The sequence below is a fragment of the Copadichromis virginalis genome, linkage group LG9 (genome assembly GCF_057382275.1).
Source record: "Copadichromis virginalis isolate Kocher_CV1m ecotype Utaka linkage group LG9, C_Virginalis_male_GT1.1, whole genome shotgun sequence".
Taxonomy (NCBI): domain Eukaryota; kingdom Metazoa; phylum Chordata; class Actinopteri; order Cichliformes; family Cichlidae; genus Copadichromis; species Copadichromis virginalis.
This window is the reverse complement of record NC_140626.1, coordinates 1,220,204-1,239,092: the sequence shown is the minus strand read 5'-3', so window position 1 is coordinate 1,239,092 and position 18,889 is coordinate 1,220,204. Positions and strand designations below refer to the sequence as shown.

Below are 18,889 nucleotides of genomic sequence, written 5' to 3'. Positions count from 1 at the left end.
TTCTTGTTGATCCCATATTGTGTAACTAGTCCGTCAAATGAAATAAATTCTGTTCCTTCTAGTATATGTTCTAAATATTTGATTCCTTTACCACTCCAATCTGAAAAGTTTATCATATTATTGTTTTGTAATATGTCAGGGTTGTTCCAGATAGGTGTACGTTTGCATGGGATTAATGAAGACGCCGTCAATTTTAGAAACTCCCACCATGCTGTCAGAGAAGAGCTGATGTTGATGCTTTTAAAGCATTCATGTCGTTGGATGTTTGAGCTGATAAATGGTAGGTCTGAGATCTCTAGATTATTGCAGAGTGCTTGTTCTACATCTAGCCAAGGTTCATCTAAGAGGGTGTGTTTTAGCCATCCTGAGATAAACTGAAGCCTGTTGGCTAAGAAGTAGTGCTGAAAGTTAGGCAGTTCTAGTCCTCCTTTATCCTTGGTCTTTTGTAGTGTTTTTAAGCTTATACGTGGGGGTTTATTTTTCCAAAGGAATTTGGACATACATGAATCTAGAGATCTGAACCAATCTTGTGGCGGTTTAGTTGGGATCATTGAGAATAAATAATTTATTTTTGGTAAGACCATCATTTTTATAGTGGCAACCCTTCCCATGAGTGATATGGGTAGACATTTCCATCTAGTCAGATCGCCTTCTACCTTCTTTAAAAGTGGGATATGGTTTAATTTAGTTAGATCTGCAAGCTTGGGAGAAACATTAATACCTAAATATTTTATATTTCCCGATTGCAGTGGTGTAGAAGAGGAATTATGGAGGGAGCAATTAATCGGTAGGACTGTAGATTCTGACCAGTTAATTGAGTAATCTGATATTCTTGCAAAAGAGTTTATCAATTCAATCACCCCAGAGATATTGGTTTGTGAATTTTGGAGAAAGAGTAACACATCATCCGCATAAAGGCTGATTTTATGTTCCACGTTCTTGCATTTTATGCCCTTAATTACTGAATTCTGTCTAATTGCTGCTGCTAGTGGTTCAATAAAAATTGCAAACAGTGAAGGGGAGAGTGGGTGTTGGGTGAGTGCTGAGTTTTTGTATATGTGTGCATGAGGGTGGGAATGCATGTTTGTTTCTCTGTTTTCCTGTTTGTCTGTGTCTATATGTCAGGTCAGGTCTTAGACTCCACCTCTCTGGGAAACTCCCAGGCCCTCCAAGACCTGTCTCCCCTCACCACACTCCCTGCCGGTGACTGAAGCCCTCAGGGGTCGGTGCACTGGTGGTTCTTGGTGTCCAGGGCTGGGCACTCAGGTATGTACCGGCTCACTCCCGGTGGCTACCTGGCGGGGCCTGGTGCCTGTTGCTCGGTCAGGCCTCTTCCGGGGTGCGGGGGGCCCTCGGGCCTCCGGCCTCTGGGCCTGCGGCTCGGTTCACTCTGGCACAGCTGGCTGCCGGCAGAGCCCGCGGGCACGCCGGTGCAGCCCCCTCTAGCTTCTGCTCCATGGCTACTGGGTGACGCCTCGTCTGGGGATCCTCAGCCCTTCCCATGAGGGTGGCACGGATGCCCCTCTGGTGGTCCTCCTTGGGCTCTCGCACTCTGAGGCCTCTGGATGTCTGGGGCCTGGATCTCCTCCATGCCAGCTTCATGCCCTGGGGGGCGGGGCTATGGCTCTCTACATCCTCTTGCAGACCATTACATGTGGAAACCATTTGAATACAAGCGCGCTGATCCACACAGGTGTGCACACGGATGTTCACTGCTCGTAGACTTAAATTACACCTTTCTTGGCTGCTACTTCAAAGCACATTGTGCGCTGTCTGTCCTGCGTGCTGCACAACAACATTGAATATTTAGTATTTAATGCTGTTTACACTTAGCTAGATTAATGCGATGGTGTTGTGTTTAGTATGTTGCTTTGGGGTTTTTTTTGCTTGTTTTCTCTTCTTCTTCTCTCAACAGGTGATCCAGGAGATTTTTTTTCTCCCCCCCTTTCTCACTGTCCCTCTCCCCTTCTGTTTTTCCTTTCCTTCCTCTTTCTTTCTCCCTTTCCTATCCCTCACTCATGTCTGTCCCGTCTGTAACATCTGAAAATAAAATATAATAAATAATAAAAACAAAGGTAGATCAAATGGACCAATACGGCAATGCCATGATGATCCATTTGGCAAAGTAAATCCATTGGGTCTCCTTGTTGGTCCTCAGACAACAATTCTGACGGCTAAAGAACCAAATGGGACAGGCAAAAAAAATAAATAAATAAATAAGAGAAGTCAAAGGCAGAGTAGAGAGGAGAGGAAAAGGACAACGGTTAGGAGGAGGTTGCAAGCTGTAAGCAGTTTTTGACAGCTGGAAGAGAGGTGTAATGACTTTAATTAAATCCCATCTTGCCTTTAAAAAAAAAAAAAAAAAAAAAAAAAGAAGGGGAGAGTGGGCATCCCTGCCTGGTGCCCCTCAAGAGACAGAAGCTGGAGGATGTCTGGTCATTTGTTCTAACACAAGCTGTTGGGGAATTATATAATATTTTTAACCAGTTTATGAAAGAGGATCCAAAACCAAATTTGTGTAAAGTTGCAAATAGAAATTTCCAGTTAACTCTGTCAAATGCTTTTTCTGCGTCTAAAGAGAATATTGTAGTTTCTAGGTTTTTACTGTATGAGTAGTCTATCAAATTAAGTAATCTACGTGTATTTGTTGATGAGTGCCTACCTTTTATGAAACCAGTTTGGTCAGGATGAATTAAGAGGGGGGTTATTTTCTCCAGTCTCTTTGAGAGAGCTTTGCAGATTATTTTAAGGTCTACATTTATAAGGGATATTGGACGATAGCTTGAGGGATATACAGGGTCTTTGCCTGGTTTTAGCAGGAGATTAATGTTTGCAGAATTCATATTTGGTGGTAGTCTGCCATTTTCCTTGATTTCCTGCAACATTCTGTGGAATCTTGAACAACACCTTTTATTGTTTTTTCTTTTTCTTTTTTTAGCTGGTTTGCTAGAAATTGACCGGATTTATTACCATGTTCATAATTTTGTAGGCGTAGTCTTTGTACTAAGAATTTTGTTTTTTTATCAATTATCTCATTTAATTCTAGTTTTGTTTTGCGTATTTTGTTCAATGTTTCCTGATCTTGGTGGGACGCGTAGGCTTCTTCTAGTGATTTGATGGTTTTTTCTAATTCCTGAATATTTTTGTTTTCTTCTTTCTTTTTATGTGATGAGAAAGAAATTATTTTACCTCTCATCACAGCTTTCCCTGCTTCCCATAGAACAGAAGCTGATGTTTCGGGAGTGTCATTATAGTCTAAATATAGAGATATTTATATTATAATAATTATTTTCTTGTACTCACACTGGGTAACATTGTCTGTGAGACATTTCACCGACTCCCTTAGCGTGGCATTTTCAGCAGCGAGCATTTCCACCTGCTGCTGGCTGAACTCGAGGGATTCTCGCAAGGATTTAAATTCTCGGTGTAGAATCTCCACCAAGGACAGCCTTGCGTCGAAACTGGACAATCGTTTGTTGATTGACTCCAGTATGTCGGTAATATCTTTGCCGGCTGGTGATGTTGTGCCGGGGGAATCTGCTGGGCGACATCTTTTCAATGACAGCATCTCAGATTTGGCCGGGGAAGCTGCACTCTGGGCCTTCTTCATCATGAGATCCTGGAAGCACCGATCAATGTAATCTTGGAGAGCCTCTAAACTCTCCCCATTGTTCTCCATGGTGTTGGAGAAGATTTAGACAAATGTTGTTAGTTATAAGACAATTGATAAGTGTATTTGGTAAAATTGAAGCTTAAAGGAATTTGTTCAATTCTAAGCTACCATTCGTCACTTCCGTCACTTACCTCTCCAACAGATTTCCTAACATGACAAAATAAAATTTACTTTTTCTTCCGACTAATTACATACTGCTGAGTTGAGCTAGCATGGCTAATTAGCCTTGTAGCTTTGTTGTGTGTGTGGTGTAAGCATGGAGAGCTCTACTTTTCCAGCTAACCTTTAGATTGTGTTACATTTGCTGCTGTTTCGGGTTGTGCGGTCAGTGCAGAATATTTCTACATGAATAAAATGAATAGAAGTTTTAAATGTGAATTGTAGTATTGTTTTCTTTTGTCCCATGTCAGTGGATTGCAAAGCATAGTGTAATGCTGTCAGTGCAAATAAGAATAACAATATGCAGTCATGTTTAATATGAAACGTTTACATGTATTTAACTACAAGCTCAGATGTACCTAGTGAAATGCAAAATTTAGTATTGTGGTTTGGAAAACCCAAAATATGATGTCCACATATGTGGACGCCAGGTCTTAGGATGTTAAGAGGCTCTAATGCCTGTGTCTCAATCTCGCGGCCCATGTCACCTCTACTTGTGGCCTGCATAATGACATGATGAAATATCTTTAAAAATTATTAAAAAAATTATTTAATATGAAGGCAACAGGCAGAGTGTTACAGGCATAGCTTTAAAGAATGTAGCCTGATGGGTAGTGTAATCCGTGTTGCAGGGAAAATGGACACGAACCCGACATATTAGCCAGAGGTCCCTTTACTGCGGTTTGGGGCCGCGGACCTGTTTTATATACGCGCGGAATAGTTTTCTACACGAGATCGCTGCAAAAAGTGCAGCCTTACCTAATGTCCACCTACTGTTACTCATTTATATTATGATTTAAACATCTAGTTGGTGTTGGTGTGGAGAGTAACCTTCAGTAATAGTAATAAATCACACAGCAGTAGTACATTCATGTAGTTGTAAAAAGCATGATAATATATTAAGTAATCCAAAGTATTCAGAATACGTTACTCTGATTGAGTAACGTAACGGAATACAGTACAAATTATATTTTGGGGCATGTAATCTGTAATCTGTAGTGGAATACATTTTAAAAGTAACCTTCCCAACACTGGTGAAATGATGTATGATGTGCTATTATTCACTTCATGTTTTAAAGCTAAACCCACGATAGCAAAATATATTCTTGATGTTTATGATGATGATTGATGATCAAATAAAAGCTAAAAAGAAATCATTATCAATATAAAGAGGTAGAATACTCTGTTTGACAATGCTGTGTGATGGATGAATGATTTAGATCTACTAATACAAGTCAGTAAAATGTATTTTTAAAGCACAGGTTTTGCTGACCAAAGTGCCATACGGATTATGTATTCTTGTAATTATTTACACAAATGAGCATCAAAGAGTAAAATCTGGGAACATAGAACACAGAATTATGAGCCCTTCAACAATAAGCAGTTACATATCAGAAGAACATCCCAAAGGGAACTTCCTGTCTCTGACATAGCTCATCTGCTGTTTGTATAAGAATTAAAAAGTCTATGGGTGTGATTGATTTTCTGTGTTTCTGTTGTATGACGGAGAGAGAGAATGTTCCATAAAGATGTTGTAGAGTGGGTAATCACAGTGATTCGTGATGGCTTCTAACTTCTTTAATTTGCTGTGTTCCTGTGTGGCTCCACAGTTGCAGCTGATTAACTGTCACATGCTTTGTCTCTCACTTAGGACATGGAGGAGGCCGACCTGCTGAAGGAGAGGCTCCAGGCCATCATGGTAAACAGCAGTCCTACAGTCTCTGTAGTTTAAGTAAAAAGCCAGTTTCCAAATAATCTGTGTTACATACTGACTTGAAGTAAACTTCATTTTTAAAAATTTGGTGGTGATGGGTTCTAATCCATTTGTGTAGATGGCAAAGATAGCACTAAAGTTGACCATCATATCTAGAGGGGCAGAGCTGGAAGTCTGTCATCGGAATGATCTGATTTGTGTCCACATGAGTTAGTTAGTGACGTCAGGTGAGTGCGTCTTTATGATTTAGTAAAACAAACAAGGAAGTAATTCCACTGGTAGCTTTAGGCTAGAAACAGTGTGAACAGTAGGTCCATCTTCATAACATAAGTTCACATTTTAATACAACAGACGCTTATGGAACTGTAATAAAATGGGCAGCTTATAATCACACTTAGCTTTAGAGTCTGAGTAACTGTTTTGTCTTGTTTTTGTCCTGCTGAAAGTTCATATTAGCTTCTGAAATGTGAAAATTATATTTTACAATGAATGACTGTAGTGGAATTTGTCTTTAGTTTTTACCAAACACAAATGAACAACTTGAGAAATAGGCGATGTAGGATTTTGAAATTCATGCCGTAGGTGCATCTACTAAAAGATTCAGATGAGTTTGAATCCTGGTTACCTTCATGTCTATGTCCAAGGTCAAGGTTCCAGGGTTTCTGAACATCTTGTGAATGCGATGATTAAAGAAGGAAGTCGCCTGGCACTTCACATTCATTCCATAGGTGCATGTTTTAAAAATGTCAGTTGAATCCTGGTGACCCCGACGTCAAGTAGAGGCTCCAGGCCATCATGGTAAAGAGGTCATAGTCACACTCTTTGATGCCATCATATATATATGTCAGCAAAATACCTGTGTATCAGTAGATGTTTCTCATTGTGTAAATCTCTGCATTCTTGTAATTCAGAGCTGTGATACTTTACTTTAGCAGGATGTCAGGATGCAGAACTAAGAGTTGTTACCAAAGCACAGCCTGAAAATAAAACATGTGGGTGTGTATTTACAAGATGGCGTAGAGAGAAAATCCAGCCAGAAAAGAGTTGTAGCTGTGCAAGTCAACTCGCCTGTCAATGTGCAGAGAGGCTGCATCGCTTTCATCTGAGGCAGAAAGATATTAACATAAAGCACTAACTGATGATGACATAAGGTTCAGTGAATACTTACCAGCACTCACTAAAACTAGAGCACAGACTTAATGTACGAAACAGCAGCCCATATTGTTTCTTGGTTAATTCTATTAAATATGGCATCAGTAGCACAAGCACAGGTGAGAGGCTGCCTCTGTTGGCACACCTGTCAGTCAAAGCGATGGTGTCCCTGGTAACTTGTAGCTCTTCCAACATTCAGGTGAGTTATAAAAACAGTTGTAATGAAGGAGAAGATGGAGTCCAGGCCAAAACTTTTGTAGCGCTAGGCTGTGAACATGTTAATTTATTGGCTGAAGTGAAACAATCGAGGGGACTTTTGGAGCCAGCTTTAATTGGCAGCTAGTATAACTGGAGTAGTTCTGGCACTTCTGTGTTGGCTTTATTGTTCATCCACAGGGGCTTCCACTTTTTACAATATCTAACTTGGAGTTTTACTATATTTGTTATTATGTTATCAGTTTCAGCTTAACATGTTTCATGGAACTTTAATGAACTTTAACCTCCTAGGACCTGGCGTCCACATACGTGAACATCACATTTTGGGTTATTTAAACCAAAATACTAAATTTTTCTCTACAAGGGCCTGATATCCACTTACAAGGACATTATGCTGCTACTATTCTATCAAAATGTTAAACGAATATCCTGATGTGTGGCTCTTATTTTTCTTAAAAACAAAAATAAGGTAAAAAAAAATAAATCTGGTAATTCTTTGTTTTTACATTCATTGGGCCCCAATATGCCCAAATATCAAAGAGAAATTAAAAATGCATGCAGTGGAAGAGTTCGGGTCTTAGGAGGTTAATGTGACTATAGCTAGTCATGTTGGGGCCACAGTTTCAAATAGCATGGTCCTTCTTCTGTAACAGACAAAAACCCACAGGTTCACTGTGTAGATCGCATAGTCCCTCTGATGGATACCAAATCAGTCAATCAAACATCTGAAGTACTCTCTTTTTAATCAATGAATCTTTGGGAGCCTTTTACAGCTCAATATTTAAAGTTGGGCCATAAGTTGGAAACAAGAAGGGAATGCTGTGGAAACCATTTCAGGATTATTTAAAGCCAAGTAATTATCTTATATTAACACTGTGTTAACGTCTCTGTGTTATGTTTCCTGTTTTACTTTGAAAGTCTGTGTCTCATGTAAGTGCATCTGGTTTTGCTTCCTTTGTCTCGTTAGGCCTGATTTGCCCCAGCTGTGTTTCCCTCCTGTTTCCCCGATTGCTCCCTCTGTGTATTTAAGCCCTGTGTTTCTCTGTGTCCGTGTTGTGATCTACCCTTATTTTGCTGTGTGTTCTGGCTGCATAAGTTTACCTTGGAGTCTCAGTTTTCTTACTTTTTGGAGTTCAGCATTAACGCTGTATTTAAGTTCACCTTTTGTCTCCGACTGTCTGCACTTTGGGTGCTTTTCCTGCCTGCGCACAGCCTTCACATGACAGCTTCCCAAGTGGGATTCAGTTGACAGGGATTCAGATTTTCCTGTATGATGGTTTCAGTTGCAGATATATTAAAGAAATTCACCTTTGCTGATTTTATATTTTGATCAAATTTCTTCAAATGAAATAAAGTTTGGGTCTTGTATGATTTTTTTTTTAAATTTCTTTTTTTGTCTTATTCTCATGCCACGATGAGAATGTTAGTATTTTTCTAGTAGTTAGTATTCAGTGATTTTTCTTTATAGTTTTATTTTAAAAACTTTTTAGTTTACATGGGATAAGTGCAGACTTTTTAAGAATTGTAAAGAATTCCCACCAGGCTCTTAGAAAAGTGTTTATGTTGAGGCTTTTAAAGCTATGATGATATGTTGTGATGCTTAATAAAACCATGTAAGAAGAGTCACTCTGTTCCGTACAGCTCTGGACATCCTGAGGGAGTGGTCTTCACTTTGGTACCCTCAGAATTTCATCTTGGCTTTTTGCAGTTGATGTGGTTCTGTTAGTTTCATCAGGTGGTGACCTTGTGCCCCAGCGTGAAGTGGCAGGAATGAGAATCAGCACCTCCAAGTCTTTTAATATGGTTCTCAGTTGGAAAAAGGGTAGAGTGTCCAAAGCATGCTTGTGAGTTCTGACCAGCAGTTTCAGTATCTCAGAGTCTAGTTCATTAGTGAGAAGAGAGTGGCCCGTGAGATTTACAGATGGGTTGGGCGGTGTCCGTGGAGACGATGAACCCTCACCAGCAACAGTCTCAAGGCACTTCACACTGTAGCATCGTTAACTTAAAATACAAGTTACTTTGAGGCAACTGTTGTTGTGATTTGGCACTGTAAAAATAAAAATGAATAATTTAAAGTGAGTTGAAAATATATTTTAATCATAAGCTCTGAGTAGTTACAATGAAGTCATGATACAAGTAGCAGGAATGGGTTTCACTGGTCCTTCCAGAGGGACTTGGAGAGTCCTTGCTCTTCCACGTCGAGAGGAGGCAGCTGAAGTTATTCAGGCACCTGAGCTCCTAGACGCCTCCTGGGTGATGTGTTTCAGGAATGATCTAGTGGGAGGAGGCACTGGGGCAGACCCAGTACTTGGTGGAGAGATTATGTCTCTCAGCTGACTTGATAATGACTCTGTGTCCTCCCGGATGAGTTAGAAACGGTATGAAGAGAATTCTGGGCTTCTCTGCTTAGAATGCTGTCTGGACTGAGACAGAGTCATAAATACTAGCAGACATCAACAGGGAGATCCCCTTTTACTCCGGCTTAATTCCACACTGATCCTGGATCTAGGAGCTAATATTAGTGAGCAGTGAGGCTTAGTTAAAAATAAAGGAACTAAGCAGCGTGTTTGCCTGATATCCAGGATAACAACTGCACAATTTATTCTGTCCAATGTATCTGATCAAATTTCTAGATGTCTTTGCTACATAGTGTACTAATTAGCAAAGAGTGTTGTTGAAATTATAGCAAACAGACAGACACGTACACACACACTCAAGCAACAGGTAGGTCACGTCATGAAGCCTGTGCTGCTTTTTGTCTATTTATAGCTGTTGCTGTCCGTCTGTCAGCTCAAGGTTGAAGTGTCAGCACGAGGAGACAACAGGTGGAATAGTTTCCATGCTGTAATTGTGCATATGACACAAATGTATGTTTGACCTGCCCTCACAGGACAAAAGAAGAATCCAGGAAGAAATTGCCAAGAAGAGGAGACAGATAGAAGAAGAGAAGTTAAAACTCCAGTACATAAAGGTATGTCTCTAATTTACAGCCAAAAAGCAAAAATTTCCAGGAGAAAATGTGTCAGTGTGTATCAGTGTACAGGGAATGTGAGGAACTCTCGCTTGAAGGTTTAATGATTTCATTTACTGTTATATTTCTCCACATTTTCCTTGATGCGGTCTCAGAGCTTTATTTCACAGACATATACTCACTGCAGTAGCATTGTTCATATTATAGCTACAGCTATTCCTCTTCAACACAACTGAGGGTATTTCATACATTATTGTAAAAGTCAAATCTTCTTTTTTCATTCCATCGTTCCAAGTTATATATTTCCATCGTTCCAAGTTATATTTTTTTCATGTTAAGATAAATTGGGCACACATCTGAAGTTTTCTTAAGAAGCAGTTACGCACAAGTTAACCCCAGTTACAGTTAACCACAAGGGGGCTGTCTAAAACTGTGTCACGCCACTGAGCTGTTTCCTGCATCTTTGGCAAACTGGTCACTGCTGGTGTTGTAGTGGTGTGTAATGATATCACCTTCTTATATCAGTGACTACCAAAAAATATCTAAATTCCCTATGGAAGCATGCTGGAAAAATGAATAAATCTAACAATAAACAACATATTTAAGAGTTTTTGTTGCATTTTAATACAATGTCCATTAAATATTATAAAACAAGGTATCACCAAACTGGATGTTAGAAAATGTTTTGGTTATTTTACAAAAAAGCAAAGTAAATACAATCAAACTTTATTTTTAGTAAATGATACTACAGAGTTGTCTTTGGAGGCCTTTCTAGTTATCATCCCCACATATTCATACTCTGACGGATACATCAGAGGTGGGGTTCGCATCCTGCCCAAGGATATTTGGAATACAGACTGGGAACCACTAACCTTCTGATTACCAGATGACCTGCTTTGCCTCCTCAGCTAAGGCCACCCAGCTACTGGGAATAAGATAAGATAAGATAAGATAACCTTTATTAGTCCCACACGTGGGAAATTTGTTTTGTCACAGCAGGAAGTGGACAGTGCAAAAGTTATGAGGCAAAAATTAGAATACAATAAGAATAAATACAGTACACAACTGTACAGAATAGAATAAAATACTATATACAGTAGAATAAAATAAAATAAATATACAATAAGATAAAAATAGAATACAAATACAAATGCTATATACAACTGAGTAAAAATACAACGATGACAGAAAGGATTATTGCACTTAGTATTATTGCATATGTATGGATGTGTGTGCTTGATCAGTTAAAGTCTTTATTATGGAGTCTGACAGCAGTGGGGAGGAGAGACCTGCGAAATCTCTCCGTCCCACACCGTGGGTGCCGCAGTCTCCCACTGAAGGAGCTGCTCAGTGCTGTCACAGTCTGCTGCATGGGGTGGGAGATGTTGTCCAACAGGGATGACAGCTTAGCCGCCGTTCTCCTGTCACTCACCACCTCCACTGGGTCCAGAGGGCATCCTAGAACAGAGCTGGCCCTTCGGATCACCCTGTTCAGTCTCTTCCTGTCCCCAGCAGAGATGCTGCCGCCCCAGCAGACCACGCCATAAAAGATAGCAGAAGCCACAACAGAGTCATAGAAGGTCTTCAGGAGTGGGCCCTCCACCCCAAACGACCTGAGTCTCTGCAGCAGGTACAACCTGCTCTGCCCTTGCCTGTAGAGGGCGTCTGAGTTATGAGTCCAGTCCAGTCTGTTGTTCAGATGAACACCAAGGTACCTGTAGCTGTCCACAGCCTCAATGTCCATACCTTGGATGTTCAGTGGTTGCAGTGGAGAATGCTTGTGCCTGCGGAAGTCTACCACCAGTTCCTTGGTTTTACTGGCGTTGATCTGGAGGTAGTTCAGCTGGCACCAGTCCACAAAGTCTTGGGTCAGACCTCTGTACTCCTTGTCGTCCCCATCAGTGATGAGGCCGACTATTGCAGAGTCGTCTGAGAACTTCTGCAGGAAGCACTGGGTGGAATTGTGGGAGAAGTCTGCAGTGTAGATGGTGAAGAGGAACGGAGCCAGAACCGTTCCCTGTGGGGCCCCCGTACTGCAGACGACCCTGTCCGACACACAGCCCTGAGTCCTCACATACTGTGGTCGGTCGGTGAGGTAGTCCAGGATCCAGGTAGTGAGGTGATGGTCCACTCCAGAGTTCTCCAGCTTGTCCTTTAGAACCGAGGGAAGAATGGTGTTGAAGGCACTGGAGAAATCAAAGAACATGATTCTCACAGTGCTTCCAGCGGTCTCCAGGTGAGCGAGGGAACGATGTAGGAGGTGAATGACGGCATCATCCGCTCCAATGCCAGGCTGGTAGGCAAACTGAAGTGGGTCCAGTGATGAGCTTATTAGGCGCCGAAGCTGAGCCAGGACCAACCGCTCCAGGGTCTTCATCAGGTGGGATGTCAGAGCCACCGGCCTGTAGCTGTTGAGGTCCTTGGGGCGTGAAGTCTTTGGCACTGGTACAACACAGGAGGTTTTCCAGAGCTGTGGGACTCTTCCCAACCTCAGGCTCAGGTTGAAGAGGTGCTCCATCACCCCACACAGTTGGTCCGCGCAGGACCTGACGACCCTCGAGCTGATGCCATCTGGACCCGCTGCCTTCTTGCCATTAATCCTCCTCAGTTCCCTCCTAACCTGGGTGGTTGAGAGAGACAGGCTGGAGCCTTGTGTTGAGTGTGTATTGGATGCTGTTGTTGGGGGTGGGGGGGAGTGAGCAGGGTGAATAGAGGAGGTGTGAAGTGTCTGAGGTGGAACAGCAGCAGTGGGGGTGGGTGAGTCTGCAGCCGATGTTGCAGACTGCCTCATGGCTGAGTCAAATGTACATAATTTAAACTTTTGAATGCAATGAGGGTAAGGAGAAGGGCAACACACAGGCCTGACCCATGCCCAGTAAAGTCCAGGTGGGGAAGCAGTGATTCAGTACAAAATACTTCGACTGCTCTGAGACCATAATCCAATGGAGCAACAATGAGTAGCGATAAAGCTAAAAATGATAATTGCAGTTCGTAAGTCTTCAGTAGTTGGGCAGTGGTTGATTTGGTAAAAATATTTACCCCCCAAAACTCCAGAGTCCTCTCTTCTGATGTTGCTCTCCATTAATCCATGGATGAATACGAACCCTCGGCCTTCCCAGAACCTCTTTTATACTCATTCTGCACCCCCCCCCCCCCCCCCCCCCCAGTGTTTTTCACGTGAGTGGAAAAGGTTTTAAAAAACATGCTTCTGTTAGGATGCCTGGGTCAACTCCACACTCATTTTCATTTCCTGTTGCCACACCGTGGAACTGTCCACTGATATTGGTTACATTCAGTCTCTTTAACATAGTGAAGGTTTTTGTTGGACACGGGTTCGTTTAATACACATCTACATATTTATAGCAGAGCTTTGAGAACATCCGTACTCTTCCAGTCATGATTACAACTTGTGCTTACAAAAGCTCCTGTGTCTGAGTTTCCAAACTGTACATGCTAAAAACTAAGATCCATCTCATTATTATTTGGACAACATTAGTTTTTACAATTTCACTAAAGATTTGTCTCCCAGAGTCCATGCCAACTATACTGAGAAGCTCTTTGCTTCCCATTCTGGCAAATCTAAATATGTCAGACTGAGACTAACAGCTGAATGGGAAGCGAGGGACTGGCTCCACTGCAGCTGCTGCTTCATAGTGTTGGATCTAGTATGCTGTTTGTGAAACTGAGGAGTGTGTGCAAACGTAATGTTCCTTAAAATATCTGATAGAGAAATCAGCTACACATTTTTCTTTGCTTAACAGGATAGGAAAAGAGTTTTTGAAAGCAGAGAGTGTCAAATGGAAAACAGAGCAGGTGTCACCGTAGATTTGAACATTTTAAATATGAGAAGAACACTGAGCTCGGTTTGAGGCTAAAGCAGAGGCCTGTGTGTTGGTTGACTGACAGAAGAAGGCTTTGAGGGAGCAGTGGCTGATGGACGGTCTGAGTCAGCAGTCGGAGGAGGAGCAGGAGGCCATGAGGCTTCAAGCTCAAGACGAACAGCAGCAGAGTGACCACCTGCAGAGCAACATCATCAGGTAATCCAAACCTGCACTGAAGCTCACACTACATCCCAAAGTGGACACATGGGGCACAGCTCAGTATGAGCAAATCAAGTAGGTGAAGGTAAAACTTTATAGTCACTGTCTGCCTAATAATGCCACAATATTAGGCATTAGTAAGGTATTATTAAGTGTTTAATTCATCATTTATAAAGCACTACTCCTTCGTATGTAATTTATAATTACAGATATTAATGTTTATTCTTGATTAACAAGCTCACATACAGATACAGATCATGATAGCCCGCTGATGGGTGGACATAATGGTACACCTCACCTGTGATGTGGATGATGCAACCATGAGTAATAACACCCCTAAATGAGAATTAGGAAAACTAGTGGAAATGTCTTGTGTATTCACCGGGGGGGCAGTGTGGAGGCGCGTTCATTTACACCAGGGGTGTCCAACTCCAGGCCCCGAGGGCCGGTGTCCTGCAGGTTTTAGATCTCACTCTGGGTCAACACACCTGAATCACATGATTAGTTCTTTACCAGGCCTCTGGAGAACTTCAGGACATGTTCAGGAGGTCATTTAGCCATTTTAATCAGCTGTGATGGATCAAAGACGCATCTAAAACCTGCAGGACACCGGCCCTCCAGGCCTGGAGTTGGAAACCATGATTTAAGCCCTTGATACTATATATACTTATACCTTGTAAATTTGTTCAGAGAATATATAATTATGACAGAATAAGCCTTTCTATAAAATATTGATACAGGTTTTCAGCAAATAAAATACAGGTTGTGCACACTGAACAAGCCAAACAGGAAGTGATGCTTGCATTCTATGATTATTACTAAGTTGAACATGAAAGCATTAAACGATTATTTCACTGAACTGCTAATATTCAAAGTTTAGTCTGTGTGTATTTCTGCCAGAAACATGTATTTGGACTTGCACTATATATTTCTGATGATTAATAAGGTGAGCCACAAAGCTCTGGCACTGTGCCTAAAACTATTAGTAATTCTCAAGATTTAGGTTTTCCAACTAATTTAACAGTCATAGTGGTAATGATCACAGTCACACCTGCTTACTCCAGTTGTCTGCCGCTAATCTCAGTCTATCACCTTTGTGGTTTTTATGTGAAAGGGACACAAGGGATGTGTTCCACATGTAAGAGTCCAATGTGCAGTATTTATTTTATTTAGCTATAGATGGAAAAACTCCATGTGCTGACAGGTTGGAGAGAATTACAATGGGGCAAAAAAGTATTTAGTCAGCCACCGATTGTGCAAGTTCCCCCACCTAAAATGATGACAGAGGTCAGTAATTTGCACCAGAGGTACACTTCAACTGTGAGAGACAGAATGTGAAAAAAAAAAAATCCATGAATCCACATGGTAGGATTTGTAAAGAATTTATTGGTAAATCAGGGTGGAAAATAAGTATTTGGTCAATAACAAAAATACAACTCAATACTTTGTAACATAACCTTTGTTGGCAATAACAGAGGTCAAACGTTTACTATAGGTCTTTACCAGGTTTGCACACACAGTAGCTGGTATTTTGGCCCATTCCTCCATGCAGATCTTCTCGAGAGCAGTGATGTTTTGGGGCTGTCGCCGAGCAACACGGACTTTCAACTCCCGCCACAGATTTTCTATGGGGTTGAGGTCTGGAGACTGGCTAGGCCACTCCAGGACTTTCAAATGCTTCTTACGGAGCCACTCCTTTGTTGCCCGGGCGGTGTGTTTTGGATCATTGTCATGTTGGAAGACCCAGCCTCGTTTCATCTTCAAAGTTCTCACTGATGGAAGGAGGTTTTGGCTCAAAATCTCACGATACATGGCCCCATTCATTCTGTCCTTAACACGGATCAGTCGTCCTGTCCCCTTGGCAGAAAAACAGCCCCATAGCATGATGTTTCCACCCCCATGCTTCACAGTAGGTATGGTGTTCTTGGGATGCAACTCAGTATTCTTCTTCCTCCAAACACGACGAGTTGAGTTTATACCAAAAAGTTCTACTTTGGTTTCATCTGACCACATGACATTCTCCCAATCCTCTGCTGTATCATCCATGTGCTCTCTGGCAAACTTCAGACGGGCCTGGACATGCACTGGCTTCAGCAGCGGAACACGTCTGGCACTGCGGGATTTGATTCCCTGCCGTTGTAGTGTGTTACTGATGGTGACCTTTGTTACTTTGGTCCCAGCTCTCTGCAGGTCATTCACCAGGTCCCCCCGTGTGGTTCTGGGATCTTTGCTCACCGTTCTCATCATCATTTTGACCCCACGGGATGAGATCTTGCGTGGAGCCCCAGATCGAGGGAGATTATCAGTGGTCTTGTATGTCTTCCATTTTCTGATGATTGCTCCCACAGTTGATTTTTTCACACCAAGCTGCTTGCCTATTGTAGATTCACTCTTCCCAGTCTGGTGCAGGTCTACAATACTTTTCCTGGTGTCCTTCGAAAGCTCTTTGGTCTTGGCCATGGCGGAGTTTGGAGTCTGACTGTTTGAGGCTGTGGACAGGTGTCTTTTATACAGATGATGAGTTCAAACAGGTGCCATTCATACAGGTAACGAGTGGGGGACAGAAAAGCGTCTTACAGAAGACGTTACAGGTCTGTGAGAGCCAGAGATTTTCCTTGTTTGAGGTGACCAAATACTTATTTTCCACCCTGATTTACGAATAAATTCTTTACAAATCCTACCATGTGGATTCATGGATTTTTTTTTCACATTCTGTCTCTCACAGTTGAAGTGTACCTCTGGTGCAAATTACTGACCTCTGTCATCATTTTAAGTGGGGGAACTTGCACAATCGGTGGCTGACTAAATACTTTTTTGCCCCACTGTAAGTTATTAGGGTTCAACCTGGTCTGTACATCTTTTTTAAACTATGTTATTGGAAAATTATTAGCAGCTGACATTTTTAGACATTTCTATAATTTTTCCAGGGATTGTGCAATCAAAGCTTGATCATCATCATTGAGCCCTCAGCCTGAATGTAGGGAATGAACCAGGAAACTGTAGGAACTGTCTGAATCCTGACGATGAACAAATAAATAAACACTTTAATGAAACAAATTGTTAAATATACTACACACAACATTCACAGACGATGGAGTATGCACGGTGACACGTCTGTCAGCTTTGACCATTTTGTCTTGGTTGCTGTTAGTTTTCTTCCTTTTTATAATGTCTCAAAATGTCCTAGGACTACATGTGTTTAATCACCAGTTGCTATTAGAAATCAAAGCATCTTCCGATCTAGTTCTCAAACAAACTGAGACAGGACAAGGTTACGGACTTCCTCCACCACCTTTGAGTCATCTGTTCTGGGTTACCTGTGCAGCCATCCTCATGCCACACCCTGGAACAAGCGCCCAAGGAAACGGGCCTCTTCTTAAAAAACACAATCTGGACACAACCATTCTGGCTAATTACAGGCCAATCTCAAAGCTCCCCTTTCTTTCAAAAGGTCTGTGAAAGTGGTCTATTTAAAGCTGCACCTTGATCTTAATGGGATGTCTGAAAAGTTTCAGTCTGGTTTTAAATCAGTACACAGCACTGAGACAGCACTTTTAAGGGTTTTTAATGGTATTAACTCTGGATTCTGGCAGCCCTGCTGCCCTCTTGTTGTTGGACTTGACAGCTGACTTTGACACAGTCAGCCATTATATCCTCCTATCATGGCTGGAATCATATGCTGGCCTAAAAGGGTCTACTCTTCAGTGGTTTCCTTTCTACTTATCTTTATTTTTTTATGTGAACATGGGCCTCTAGTGCTAAAAAAAGGACTCTCTCTAAATTATGGTGTACTTCAAGGCTCTATCTTGGGACAAGCCTTGTTTGCACTGTATATTGATTGATTGATAATACTTTATTCATCCCGAGGGAAATGTTATGTTGGCACTGGGGAACTCCAGGCCTCAAGGGCCGGTGTCCTGCAGGTTTTAGATCTCACTCTGGGTCAACACACCTGAATCACATGATTAGTTCATTACCAGGCCTCTGGAGAACTTCAAGACATGTTGAGGAGGTAAATTAGCCATTTAAATCAACTGTGTTGGATCAAGGACACGTCTAAAACCTGCAGGACACCGGCCCTCGAGGCCTAGAGTTCTTCCACCCCAATCTACATGGACGTTAAAATCACCCACATCAATTATTTTATCTGAGCTGAGAACTAAATCAGATAAAAAGTCTGAGAAATCAGACAGAAACTCTGTGTAAGGCCCAGGTGGACGATAGATGATAACAAGTAAGACTGGTTTCTGAGTTTCACAGCTGGGGTGGACGAGGCTAAGCAGCAGGCTTTCAAATTAATTAAAAGTCTGTCTTGGTCTTTCATTAATTAATAGGCTGGTGTGAAAAATTGCTGCCACACCTGCCCCTCGGCCTGTGCTTCGAGATTTCTGGTAGTTAGAATGACTCGGGGGTGTTGATTCATTTAAACTAACATAATCATTCTGCTGCAACCAGGTTTCTGTAAGGCAGAGTAAATCAATTTGTTGATCAATTATTAAGTCATGTACTAACAGAGACTTGGAGGAGAGAGACCTAATATTTAATAATCCACATTTCACTGTTTTACTCTTTGGTTCAGATGTGGATACTTTATTGTTCTTTCTTTGTAATTGTTTATGTTTAATTTGCTGGCTTTTAGTTTGTTTTTTGTCTGTTTGGGAGCTGACACAGTCTGTATGGAGATGGGTTTGGGGGGTAGCAGGAGGAGAGAAGCTGCAGAGAGGCGTGTAAGACTGCAACTCTGCTTCCTGGTCCCAACTCTGGATAGTCATATTTTGGGTGGTTTAATAAATTTGTCCATATTTCTAGAAATGAGAGCTGCTCCATCCAAAGTGGGATGGATGCCGTCTCTCCTAACAAGACCAGGTTTCCTCCAGAAGGTTTGCCAATTATCTATGAAGCCCACATCGTTTCTGGGACACCACTCAGACAGCCAGCAATTTAAGGAGAACATGCGGCTAAAC

The 18,889-nt window shown here is 41.8% G+C and overlaps 1 protein-coding gene across 3 annotated transcripts in view; it reads left to right on the top strand.

The window, feature by feature from the left end:
* palmdb (palmdelphin b) overlaps nucleotides 1–18,889 on the top strand; it is an 85,260-nt gene that overhangs the window by 18,229 nt on the left and 48,142 nt on the right. For all 3 annotated transcript variants that reach the window (XM_085467406.1, XM_085467405.1, XM_085467404.1), the window contains exons 2-4: nucleotides 5,484–5,531; nucleotides 9,805–9,885; nucleotides 13,792–13,922. In XM_085467406.1, the coding sequence (XP_085323532.1) occupies nucleotides 5,487–5,531; nucleotides 9,805–9,885; nucleotides 13,792–13,922 (257 nt within the window). In that variant the 5' untranslated portion in view covers nucleotides 5,484–5,486. The remainder of the gene's footprint in view (nucleotides 1–5,483; nucleotides 5,532–9,804; nucleotides 9,886–13,791; nucleotides 13,923–18,889) is intronic.